General features: G+C 34.9%; 2 protein-coding genes and 1 long non-coding RNA gene across 3 annotated transcripts; 1 reads left to right on the top strand and 2 right to left on the bottom strand.

The window, feature by feature from the left end:
- The first annotated feature begins 1,472 nt into the window (after window positions 1–1,472).
- On the top strand, window positions 1,473–9,571 carry LOC105277771 (WD repeat-containing protein 26). The gene is made up of 11 exons (XM_011336382.3): window positions 1,473–2,204; window positions 2,613–2,861; window positions 3,493–3,652; window positions 4,212–4,382; window positions 4,572–4,745; window positions 5,743–5,928; window positions 6,387–6,653; window positions 6,781–6,926; window positions 7,024–7,232; window positions 7,351–7,545; window positions 7,668–9,571. Exons 1-11 carry the CDS (start codon window positions 2,191–2,193, stop codon window positions 7,730–7,732), a joined length of 1,836 nt encoding a protein of 611 aa, XP_011334684.1. The 5' UTR covers window positions 1,473–2,190; the 3' UTR covers window positions 7,733–9,571.
- Window positions 9,572–9,648: 77 nt separating this feature from the next.
- LOC113562407 lies at window positions 9,649–11,544 on the bottom strand. Its single transcript, XR_003406902.1, has 2 exons — window positions 11,449–11,544; window positions 9,649–10,934 (listed from the first exon to the last, which is right to left on the bottom strand). It is a non-coding gene; the product is annotated as an uncharacterized LOC113562407 (long non-coding RNA).
- A 710-nt stretch (window positions 11,545–12,254) lies between these two features.
- On the bottom strand, window positions 12,255–12,767 carry LOC113562053 (WD repeat-containing protein 26-like). Its single transcript, XM_026970073.1, has 2 exons — window positions 12,651–12,767; window positions 12,255–12,464 (listed from the first exon to the last, which is right to left on the bottom strand). The coding sequence occupies exons 1-2, from the start codon at window positions 12,765–12,767 to the stop codon at window positions 12,270–12,272; spliced, it is 312 nt and encodes a 103-aa protein (XP_026825874.1). The 3' UTR covers window positions 12,255–12,269.
- Window positions 12,768–13,154: the final 387 nt, after the last annotated feature.

The following is a 13,154-nucleotide window of genomic DNA, read 5'->3' as shown; positions in this document are numbered from 1 at the left end:
AACGCGCGCGCGCGTGTTACGTCGTCGTGCGATCCGCGCGTTTTCACACTGCGACTCCTCGCGAGAGGCCAAATCCGCTCGAGTCGATCTATCCGGGGCCGAATTTGTGTCGCCGGTCGAGGGGACGAGACGAGAGAACGGAGAACGTATAGCTTCTCCGCGGGCTTTTTTTACAGGCCGATCATGGCGTCGAATGGTTTCCTCAGAGCGGCGTCCTTACAAACGGCATTCTCCACCGTAAACGTGAGCGGAGAACGTTGCTTCGCGGACGAGCGATGTGGAGGAGAGCGCCTGCAACCGCACACAAGGAACACGATCACGACGTACTACACCGACGTCCGGCGAGTGACTGACTTAGCGGCACACGCCGGCTCACGCTCCACCATTCGGCTCCTCCGATCCTCCAGCGCACCGACTTCAGCTACGGAATAATCACTTTAGTCGCAAGTATGCGCGAGTGTACATACCTCTCCGCGAGGAGAGGCTAGAATCCCGATTTCGAAGATTACCAACTTGTTTGTCGGATTGTAACATTATATTCGAGTGTTTTATATTTATTTATACACTTATATAAATATAAAGTTATATATAGAGAAGTGTTTTTAATAACGAATATATGTTGCAAATTAATGTATTGATCTGGAAAACTCAGTCAGGTAACAGAAGTTTAATTTTAAACAGAACGATTAATGAAACATATTATTATTAAATTATTAATGCATGATTAAGTTACTATTGTTTCAATTCGATTGTTGCAATAAGAATTAATCGCTTTCTTGCTCGTTTGCAATTGTTATTTTATTTTATAATTTTATTTATAATTTATAATTTATATATTTAATATATTTTTGAAGTTCGAGAAAATATAAACACATTTCTTACTTAATTGTAATGTGTAATACTTAATTGTTCTCTCGTTTCAAGAATTTTTTGCATGACAAAGTATTTCGTAGCCAAAACTATCTAGATTTATTTTTCTCAAAATATTGTATTAATTAATTAATTGAGAATCAGTACTCCTTCGTATCAGTACTATTTTTGCAATGTCTTTTGAATTTTTGTTCTGTATGGATTTAGCTAGAAAAGAGACTTGTAATTGTTTATTTTATTAAAAAAAACTTTTACTGATTTCCTGATATAAGCATTCTTCTCGAATTCTTTCAACGAGAAGGTAAGATACGAGACATATCTTTATATGAATCCTTTATTTGCTTTTTTAGATTGCAAAGGTCTTTTATACGTTGCTGAACTTTTGAGTAGCTTTTTTATTATTTTTCGATAACATAGGTCTGCTAAACTATTTCCTGTCTTGATATATCTTTCATCGATCTTTTCAATTTTTGGAAGTAGTGAACTCGCGACAGAATTCCAGCGTTATCCGTCTAGCAGAATCTATTCGTGCTATCGTCGCAGTTCCAGTAAACTTTGGCAGATGACGCCACGGCCCCGCTGCCGAGCGCGAACGCATCATAACTCGGTTTATTCGGGAGATGCTCGAGGAATTCGATCAAAAGTTGCCCGTACAGCGGCATCTCGTGGCGCGGAGCAACTTTAAATGGACAAAGAAGCCCGAAAAACCCGAGGCAGGCAGAGCGACCGATATAGCCGAACGCGTAACGAGCGGATGTAGTAGGCGCGACGATCGCTAGCTTATCCGCAAAGAAGAGCACGGCGTGACGTAAACGACGATCCAAACAAGTATCAGCTGTGTTGCAGTCATTGTTCCCTGGGTCGCATCGGTCCTGGCGAGCGGATCCTGCCCCAGTTCGTTCTCCCGTCGAGCACGTCGGGTGAAGCAGCAACGGAGGACGACGAGGGGGATAGCTGGTGACTGGTCCGTTGACGCGAGGAACACGCGCGGAGACGTGACCACTTTTATATAGACCCGTTGAGCAGCAAGTAGAGAGGAGAAAAAAAAGGTGGAAGACTAGGCCAAGACTTTTTCGCGCTTGACGCAATCGTGGCCGCGTGTGTGCTCCAGCTTCGGCCCTAGCCCCAGCTAGCCAACCGCCAGCGGTTAACCTTGGGGGACAATAATCGTGTGAAAAACGGGGCGGTACGCGCGTAAGCCTGGCCTCGAGCAGCGAGTCGGACGACGGTGGACTCGCTCCGCCACCGCGTAAAAGGTCTCGTAGTTCTCTATCGGCTACTCTACGACCAGCGGACGAGCACCACTCCCTTAGTCCGGACATGGATAACTATCGGTAACGTATGGGATTCCGTGAACATTTTTATTTTTCAAGTCACGCAACACATATACATACACACAAACACACACGCACGTACACACAAGCGCGAGTGCTTTGACAGAGAGATTTTTTACCCGTGACAAATCGTCCCGTACGATCGTTTTCAGAGAATCTTCAGAGGTTTCTTTATTTATTTCTTGCAAATTATTTTTTATTTTGCTTTTTATGGCAATGTTTTGTGCGCGTTGTAGCTATATTCTTTTTTTTATTTATTTATTTAATATGCAGTTCACGATAATTTTGGAAAATTGCAAAATATAAATACTGTTGTTTAAATATAAGTTGAAATATTAAAATCCACGAATTATTATTAAGTAAGGTATTGCGATACTGTCAGTATTATTATCGCGAACAATATTCCAGTGTACACGACAGTGTAATGCAACAACAGGCATCGAATGGTGGCGTATCTTCTGGACTACAGCAAAATGGAGCTAAAGCAGACTCCGGTGGACTTCATGCTAACGGCAACTTATTATTGGAATCAGATAATGACGTCAATGGTGTAAACAGGGAAAGAAATCAGAGTTTGGGACCCCCGAAGATAATGGACAAAACTAATCAAGATATTGTGAGACTTATCGGACAGCATCTAAAAACAGTCGGTTTGGAGTACGTAATACTACAATTTGAGAATTCTCAATACAATAATTCCGATTAAATCATTGATCGAACTAGTCTAATCAGTTTAATAACAGCAAACAATAAAATTTACATATTAGCTGCAAACACGGATACTTTTCTTCTGATTCTTATTTGTCTAAGAAAATTGTGACAGATTGTGTCTGCATGATGGGGCAGAACTAATTATAGAACTTTGAAATATAAGTGCAGCAGTATACGTATCTGCTCATTATATTTTACGATGACAGCACAAAGGTGGCACAGAGTAAAATATTCGAGTCGTTAAGATATGCCGGGAAGTTTCTAAACTATATTACATTACCAAATCATCTTGATAGCGGTCAGAAATACCAAGAGTTGTACTGATATGCAGCAGTTACTTATCAACAAAGACACAACACGTACATGTATATCTGCTTCAGTGTGCATACATACGTGCGCGCGTGCACCCACGCACACGTACACGCGTACAACTTGTATACCGTCTTCGAAATTTATATAAATTTATTAATAATGATTTTGTTCGTAAAAAAATTTTATCCATTGTCTAACAAGGTCAAATGTTAGCTGTCGTAAGTCGTAGCTAACAATGATTAATGACAGAAATATTGTTTCGTAGTCGGACAGCAGACCTGCTTATGCAAGAGTCAGGATGCCGATTAGATCATCCCGCTGCAGCAAAATTTAGGCAGCACGTTATGGACGGTGACTGGAACAAAGCAGACCATGACCTCAATGAACTCAAGTCTTTTTTAAACAGTGCAAATCAGAGTTTAGTGGTAAGTGCCTTTCGCTGCAATAATACAAAATGCGTCTGTAATACTTAGGCCAAGCTGGATCTGTGTGGTCTATTAATAATTATACTCGTGAAAATGATGCTGATGTAGATCAACAAGTGTATTCCTTACAAATGTAACGTGAAAGTTTCGACACTTGAAGGATCGAACATGTAAATATTTGGCATTCCTCAGATAGGATAGTGAAACATAAACAGCTCATCGACATCAAAATAAAAAGTACTATAAATCTGATAACCTTTAGAGGACTTGAGTCTTTCCGTAAACAGGATTGTGCAAGTTCAAGATTGTACTTATAACTAACACGTATACGTATCTTCTTTTTCTTTTAAACAAAAACTTTTTAAATAAATATTTCGGTTTTGAAAAAAGCATTATTGCAAGACGCTTTCAAAATGTAATTCTAGTACGTCTCATTAGCATTTCGATTATGATTAGATATCGGATAACGGCAAGAAAAGTATTTGCTGAAAATATCTTCTTCGCACGTAGTAAGCAGAAAATGCGATTTAAGGTGGTATTGTTTTCTCGTTACTTGCAGGAAATGAAATTCTTACTACTAGAACAAAAGTACCTAGAATTCTTGGAAGAAGGCATGGTATTTGAAGCACTACAAACACTACGCAACGAACTTACACCTTTAGGCCATAATACTGGTCGTGTTCATCAGCTATCCCTATTTATGATGTGTAGCGGGCGCGATGAATTACAGGTATTTCGGTATATTTGCTTTAGACTCAACAAACACATATATTGAAACGTAGCTTTTTCAATGGACTTCCGTCTGCATCTCGTACTAATAAGCTCTACGAGAATTGAAGCTCCCTTATCCTTGAAATATCTTTTGAAACTAACTTACAACTGAAAATTTGATCAATAGCAAATGGACACTTGTTGACAGACACGTGCAGGCTGGGATGGTAAAGGACCAGCCTCTAGAGCTGCGCTTATGGACAGACTGCAAAAATATCTGCCACCTTCCATTATGTTACCACCACGCAGACTCCATTCTTTACTTTGTCAGGCTGTGGAAATGCAAAATCAACAGTGCACGTATCATATTACTCACACGCAGGTATATCTATGAATTTCATTAGAATTTAAAGAGTGTAGCATTGTGTATAGATGTTATTTTTAAAAAGTGTGTTATATTTGGGTGTGTATCTTTAAACTTTGTAGCTAAAATCAGTACCATTGAATTTACGAATATCATTTAACTGCCCAAGTTTCAAAATAGAACATGCAATATAGCTCATTTAACACATAAATATAACATATAATCAATTAAGTAAATAATTAAACGCGCATATTATGATTTCATAAATAGAAATATAACAAGAAGACACACATTTATTATTTAATTATATGATCGTTATACAAGTTTACTTTCTTTAAATTGTGCATTTAAATTAATTTTCAATCAATATTTTTCTTATGTGTACGTATACGTGCGCACATGATTTCTAAACTATAAGCAATTAAAAATAAAGGACTTTCTGGAGACTACTTTACTCCTAGATATGCATTGGTGTGAGCAGATAATGAAGTTATATTCCTTAAAACTTTTAAATAGACTTTTTTTTTAATTTAACTTGTTTTAGTTACAATATAATATTGAAAGTGGAAAACTTGTAATAAGTCTTTCTTCTTATTTTTTAAGAAGAAGTAACTTCAAAATTGTAATTTACAAATCCACGGTTTTTTTTCAAGAAGATGCATTTAACAAAAAATTCTATAGTTATTATATAGACACATAAAATTGAATTAAATTATATCAAATTTTTCTAATTATTATTATCGTATATAAATTAATAAATTTTTATATAAAGAATATGTATAAAAGAAACCTTTTATATGTATATAAAAGGGTAATCATACGCTTATGATTACGTTATAAATAAAAAAGAATTGATTTTAATTTATCGAAAATACGGAATAATTGAAATAAAAGAAAGAGAAAAGTACGAAAAAAGAAAATTAATATGAAACACAAACAAAATAATTATATATTTTATAAGAAAATAGATTTATTATATTCTAAAATAAATCTAATAACTTTTTATCCGAAATAGACGAGTCTAGAGAATGTCTCTCTACTTGTGGATCATGATTGCGGCAAGGAACAGTTTCCATGCCATACTATACAGATACTCAATGACCATTGTGACGAAGTCTGGTATTGCAAATTTTCTCCCGACGGTCTTAAACTCGCTACAGGCTCTAAAGATATGACTGTAATTATATGGGACGTAGATCCAGTAAGTATATATTCATAATGCTGAATAACATAATATTAAAAATCATTAACAACAATATTTCTTATTAGAAACACTTTCCTTTGAGTAGTGCATGTTTCTCGAAATTTTAAATAAATTTTTTCTTTACAAAAAGTGTGTACTGAAGGATATCTTTAGTTCTTTAATTATAATAAGAATAAGCAATTGAAAATGTGAAAAAACTTGTTTTAAGTCTTTTAAAATTTAACTTAAAAAAATGAAAACAAAATTATAAACTATACGTGTCAATTAAATTAAGATATACTTTATCTTTTTAGATTTTTAATTTAGAAAATTGAAAGATGAACAATTTTATAGAAATTTTTTAAAGAAAATTGACTCAAAATTAGATAAAGAATCCGCACTTTGATGGACTATCTACATAATTTCGTTTTTGGAAAATATATAATTAAAACTTGTTTTTTTTCCAAATGCAATAGGAAACTCTAAAGGTGACACATAGAAAGACGCTCGAAGGACATACGTACGGTGTTGCGCTAATCGCTTGGAGTCCTGATAGCAGTCATCTGATTGCCTGCGGCCCCGAAGACTGTCCCGAGCTATGGCTTTGGAGCGTGGATACGCCTGATTGTGAATTGCGTGTGAAATTGACTCAAAGTACGGACGACTCATTGACAGCCTGTGCCTGGCATCGTGATTCGAATAAATTCGTGACGGGAGGTCTTCGTGGACAATTCTACCAATGTGTACGTTAATCTTTAAAAAAAAAAAAAAACAGTAATGATTGTAATTCACGACGTAATAATCTCTCATTCGCGGCGCGGCACAAAGATTGCTCTCTCAAAATTCTCAACACAAAATACACATTTCTAGGATATGGACGGCAACGTGTGCGACTCCTGGGAAGGAGTCAGAGTAAAGTGTTTGTGGTGCCGAAGCGACGGGAAGACCGTCTTAGCGGCTGATACGCATCATCGAATCCGTGGATACAACTTCGACGATTTGTGCGATTTCACAATGTATGTGGCTCATAACAGTCGATATGTGTATAGTGAGCTGTGTTGTCCGGTTTGATTGGCTCGCTGGGCAAGATTTTTAACAGGATTATTGTTACAGACTGCAGGAGGATCATCCTGTCATGTCATTTAGCGTAAACAAAGCGGACCGGCTCGCTTTGCTCAACGTGGCGAATCAGGGTGTGCATCTTTGGGATTTACAAGACAGGTGTCTTGTAAGGCGTTTCCAGGGTGTTACCCAAGGACACTTTACTATTCACAGTTGTTTCGGAGGGGTTAATCAAGATTTTATTGCATCTGGGAGTGAAGGTTCGTCCTGCGTCTTGCCTTTAACAAAACGCCTTGCGTTTTATTTATCGTCGACTTGATTGATTATCTTGAATAACGAGTTGCGAACAGTATCGCGTAATAATGATCACTTTCGCAGACAATAAGGTCTACGTATGGCACATTAAAAGAGAACTGCCTATAGCAACTCTCACGGGGCACAGCAGAACAGTCAATTGCGTCTCATGGAACCCTGTTTATCACCAGATGATGGCCTCGGTGTCTGATGATTTTACAGTGAGGATATGGGGCCCTAAGTCATCATCCGCGGAAGCAACTGAAAACGATAAGACTGGTGAGTTTTCCCGAACAATAATAGTACATTAAGCTTTTCACAGCGAAAGCGAAATTGTCGCGATTAGCTGGTAATCCCGTTGCTTCTTTCTCACGTGTCTCTCTTTTTTCCATTGTTTGCAGTATCGCTAGAAACCAATTCGTCGAATAGCAGTGGTTGGTACGAGATGGTATCGATGGTATCGTAGCGAATTACAGCGCGTCGGTGTTCCCATGACCTCATGGTGTTCAAAAGACTGTCATACTGACATTTGACTGTCGTATTATCCTGTTGATTGTCATACTGACCTTTTACTGCCTTCTGCAGTTGCTCTTCTATACCTCATGTCGCTCTTAATCTACCTTGCATCTACCTTGTTATATGGAGGTAATAGGAGGGATGTATATGTTAGCAACAACTGCTAAATCGCCTGCAAGCTATTAAAAACCGAAACCAACCATTGAGTGTAATTTTCGTATTTACGCATATACTTTTCTTTTTCATATTACCTTTATATATATTTTATATGCATCCATATATATATATGATATTTGTTGTATTATCTCAATTAAAATGTTGAGTGATTATTTAATCGTCAGAACTAATGATCGAGAAGATATGATGCAGCATAATACGATAATGTAGGTCATACGGCAGAGTAGAAAATGATGCAAATTCCGTCTTAGGATTGGTGTGTAAGGATAAAATTATATAAGCAAGAAGTATAGAGTACATCCATATGATGTCGGGGCAGTATCGTAGACAGTTACGTTTTGACAGGAATTTTGTCAAATTTGACTATGATAATTACACTAATAAAAACACATTGTAAATAACAATCTCGGATGTATTCGAGTTTTATTATAAATTTATTGATTAAGAAACACAAACTATTTCTTGACGTTTTATTTGCAGTTCTCATTTTTTATTGAGATTATGTAAGTTCGCAATATGTCCGCAATATATATTGAGTACAAGTTGCTATCTTGCGCGGGATCATTAAATTTTGTGGACTGAGTAACACGTTTGAAAGCATTCAATGTAGAATTAATTTTGTTGCACTTTTGCAGCGACACATCAAAGTGCGCAGTTTAAAAAGTGATGTCTATAAATGTGTGAGAAATTGTTTTATTATTTTTTAAATTATTCTTATATTTTAGATGTCTAAAATAATAAAGCAATTTCTCACACATTTACGGATGACGTTTTAAACTGCGTACTTTGATGTGTCGCTGCAAAAATGCAACAAAATTATTTCTACATCGAATACTTTCAAATGTTACTCGGTCCACAAAATTTAATGATCCCTCGCAAGGTAGCAACCTATATATCAGATATATTGCGAACTTGTGTGGTTTCAATAAAAAAAAAATATATAAATTTTTAGTTAGAATTATAGAGCTACTGTTTGTGCAAGAAAAGTTATTCGGTTTACATGTATCGCAGAAATGTTTTTAAGTGAGAATTAATTTATTTATATGTAATCAAACAAACATTAAACTATCTGGAATGACAAACATACATATATAGGTAAATGCTTAAAAATTATTAATATTACACTCGTCTTATTAACTGCCATATATCAAAAAATGTAATCTACTATCTCTTACTTCACTTGTACCCAACAACTACAATACTATATTACACATGCGTGATAACACCTTAGCAGTACGAAATAATAATATGTAATAAAGCTAGTGAATCTGCTTTTTGTCATTATTATGTAACAATTTATAAAAATCCATAAAGATTAGAACGCGTATAGGAGAAAACAGCCGTGAAATATTAATAAAGCAATCCAGGTTTGATCTGATGATGTAAAATATCGTTATTTAAGTTAAAATAAAATCATATTCGGCATGCAATGGCAATTAACGGGATGAGTATATCAAAAAGTGAAATTCAATTTGTTTCATTGTCTAAAATAAAGCGGAGACGGAATATATAGGAGTATCAAACACTAAGCTGTAAGCTGTACCTATATATGTAAACATGTACAGATATCTTTGCAATATATGTATTACTATTAAACACATTTACACGTAAAGCAAACTTCTGTAATTAATGATCCTAATGTTAACAGAAAATAACGTCAATCGCTATATTATCATTTGCATTTACCTCTGGTGCCTTAGCACTTATAATCCAAAACGAAAATTCATAATTTCTTGCGTAGTTCGGAAAGATATTTCATTTGTGACTCAATAGATTTCGCAGTTCTGCAACGGTACAGCAATTAATCGTGTAGTAACAAAGTGTATAGTAACAAATCTAAATAAGCTATCTTTAAATATGTTACAGATTTCATTCGCATGTACACATATCTGAATTTTAATTCATTTAATTCATTCTTGTATTAAGCTTAATAATGAATTTTAGTTAAGCACTATGAACTTATTTTATTGTGTAAAGTAAAATATCGAATTACCCATTTATCATGAATGTTTGTACTTTATCGTTGTATGACGTCGTAAAGGAAGCAATAATAATAACTTCCACAAAATTTTTAATTTACACCACACACACACACACACATACACACATGCATGCACGCAGAGAGAGAGAGAGAGAGAGAGAGAGAGAGAGAGAGAGAGAGAGAGAGAGAGAGAGAAATGGTTGTACAAATAAGAATGAAAAAATATGTGTTAGTATATGACCGAATATCGATTATCCCTTTTCACTGAGCAAATAAAGACAAAAATTTATAATTTTACTTTTAATTGCTAAACATGTGCATTTTCATATTAAACTGTAATTGTATAACGTACGTTGCGCAAGCTAATCTAAGACCAATCACAATATCTTTTAACTGCAAATCCTTCTCTCAAAACACACAAAATTATAAATAGAATTTTATCCTAAATTCTATCGTGAATTGTAGATCATCTGAAATGGATTTCGAATAATTTAATCATGAAAATACATCAGATTTCTTTCGAAATGTTTAGCCAAAAGATGAGATTATATAATTTATGAATAATTTACATAATATTCGGAGCCTCTTTATTTTCAACAACTTATATAAAATCTGTTGTGTCATTATGACATATATAGTCTCGTTAAAGAAAAATTCATTTAACATGTACTTATCAAAAAGAGGATATGCATTTAAAAAAGTACAATTATATTTCTATGTAAATAATATATAATATAAATAATGATACAACATTATAAATCCGCAACAATTATTTTCGACTGTTTAATAATCTGCATGATTCCCAAGCTAATAATGCGGAAATGATAGCGTTTCGCGTCAGCCTCTATTGTGCTCTATTGTCCACGATGTCCAATGCCGTGACCTTTTCTTTTTCTTGCATTCCACCTGTGAACTACCCCTGCGACGCGTCCAATGCAGAATACTTTCTTCGTCTTAAGCTGCATCGGCATCAATCAAAATAATGGCACGTTTGCTGTAAACAAGAACTAAAAGATGTAATAAAGAAGAAACTACATCGGTCAAACGTGCAATTATCCAAACAATTAAATATTTCTACCAGAACTCTACAACGAAAGAACGAAAAGAACATTAACGAAAAAGTAAGTGGTCGAGACAAAAACAAGCAAGATCGAGTAATATGAGCTGGTGCTTTTTTATCTCGCGTATAAGTTTACGTGCGTACTTAACTCTTGACGTGTAACTTTACAGAATGCAGCGGACAGGGCAGACGAACAGGATGAAAATTAAAAGCGCTCTGCCAATTGTAATATAGAAGATTTATAATAATTATCGAAAACTTTAAATGTGTGTACAAAAACTATTCAACGGAAAAAGAAGGAAATAGAGAAGGATACAGCGAGAGGATATTGGAAACAAACAGGTAATATAGAGTACATTCAATTCCATAAGTATATCAAATAATATGAGTTTGCTTTTTCATCTTGCGTGTAATTTTACAGAATGCAGTTACAATTGCATCCACTTACCAGCCGGGATTGTGCATACGAGCGAAAATCTTCTGGGCCGTCTAGTCCTGAGCTGCCGTATGTCCGCGGAACGGATATCCTGAAGAGCGATTCTCGAATCGCAATTCTTTATATAAAATTTATTAATATACGATAATAATAATTAGAAAAATTGATATAATTTAATTCAATTTTATGTGTCTATAAATTACTATAGAATTTTTTGTAAATGCATCTTCTGAAAAAAAACCGTGGATTTGTAAATTACAATTTTGAAGTTACTTCTCTTAACAAAATAAGAGAAAGACTTATTACAAGTTTCCACTTCAATATTATATTGTAACTAAACAAGTTAAATTTAAAAAAAAAGTCTATTTAAAAGTTTTAAGGAATATAACTTCATTATCTGCTCACACCAAATGCATATCTAGGATAAAGTAGTCTCCAGAAGTCCTTTATTTTTAATTGCTTATAGTTTAGAAATCATGTGCGCACGTATACGTACACATAAGAAAAATATTGATGAAAATTAATTTAAATGCACAATTTTAAAGAAAGTAAACTTGTATAACGATCATATAATTAAATAATAAATGTGTTCTTCTTGTTATATTTCTATTTATGAAATCATAATATGCGCGTTTATTATTTACTTAATTGATTATATGTTATATTTATGTGTTTAAATGACTATATGCATGTTCTATTTTGAAACTTGGGCAGTTAAATGATATTCGTAAATTCAATGGTACTGATTTTAGCTACAAAGTTTAAAGATACACACCCAAATATAACAACTTTTTAAAAATAACATCTATACACAATGCTACACTCTTTAAATTCTAATGAAATTCATAGATATACTGCGTGTGAGTAATATGATACGTGCACTGTTGATTTTGCATTTCACAGCCTGACAAAGTAAAGAATGGAGTCTGCGTGGTGGTAACATAATGGAAGGTGGCAGAATATTTTTGCAGTCTGTCCATAAGCGCAGCTCTAGAGGCTGGTCCTTTACCATCCCAGCCTGCACGTGTCTGTCAACAAGTGTCCATTTGCTATGATCAAATTTTCAGTTGTAAGTTAGTTTCAAAAGATATTTCAAGGATAAGGGAGCTTCAATTCTCGTAGAGCTTATTAGTACGAGATGCAGACGGAAGTCCATTGAAAAGCTACGTTTCAATAATGTGTTTGTTGAGTCTAAAGCAAATATACCGAAATACCTGTAATTCATCGCGCCCGCTACACATCATAAATAGGGATAGCTGATGAACACGACCAGTATTATGGCCTAAAGGTGTAAGTTCGTTGCGTAGTGTTTGTAGTGCTTCAAATACCATGCTTCTCCAAGAATTCTAGGTACTTTTGTTCTATAGTAAGAATTTCATTTCCTGCAAGTAACGAGAAAACAATACACCTTAAATCGCATTTTCTGCTTACTACGTGCGAAGAAGATATTTTCAGCAAATACTTTTCTTGCCGTTATCCGATATCTAATCATAATCGAAATGCTAATGAGACGTACTAAATTCATTTTGAAAGCGTCTTGAATAATGCTTTTTCAAAACCGAATATTTATTTAAAAAGTTTTTGTTTAAAAGAAAAGAAGATACGTATACGTGTTAGTTATAAGTACAATCTTGAACTTGCACAATCCTGTTTACGGAAAGACTCAAGTCCTCTAAGTTATCAGATTTATAGTACTTTTTATTTTGATGTCGATGAGC

The sequence above is a fragment of the Ooceraea biroi genome, chromosome 1 (assembly GCF_003672135.1).
Source record: "Ooceraea biroi isolate clonal line C1 chromosome 1, Obir_v5.4, whole genome shotgun sequence".
Lineage (NCBI taxonomy): Eukaryota > Metazoa > Arthropoda > Insecta > Hymenoptera > Formicidae > Ooceraea > Ooceraea biroi.
The sequence above is the reverse complement of the archived record's forward strand: the minus strand, read 5'-3'. Positions and strand labels throughout refer to the sequence as shown.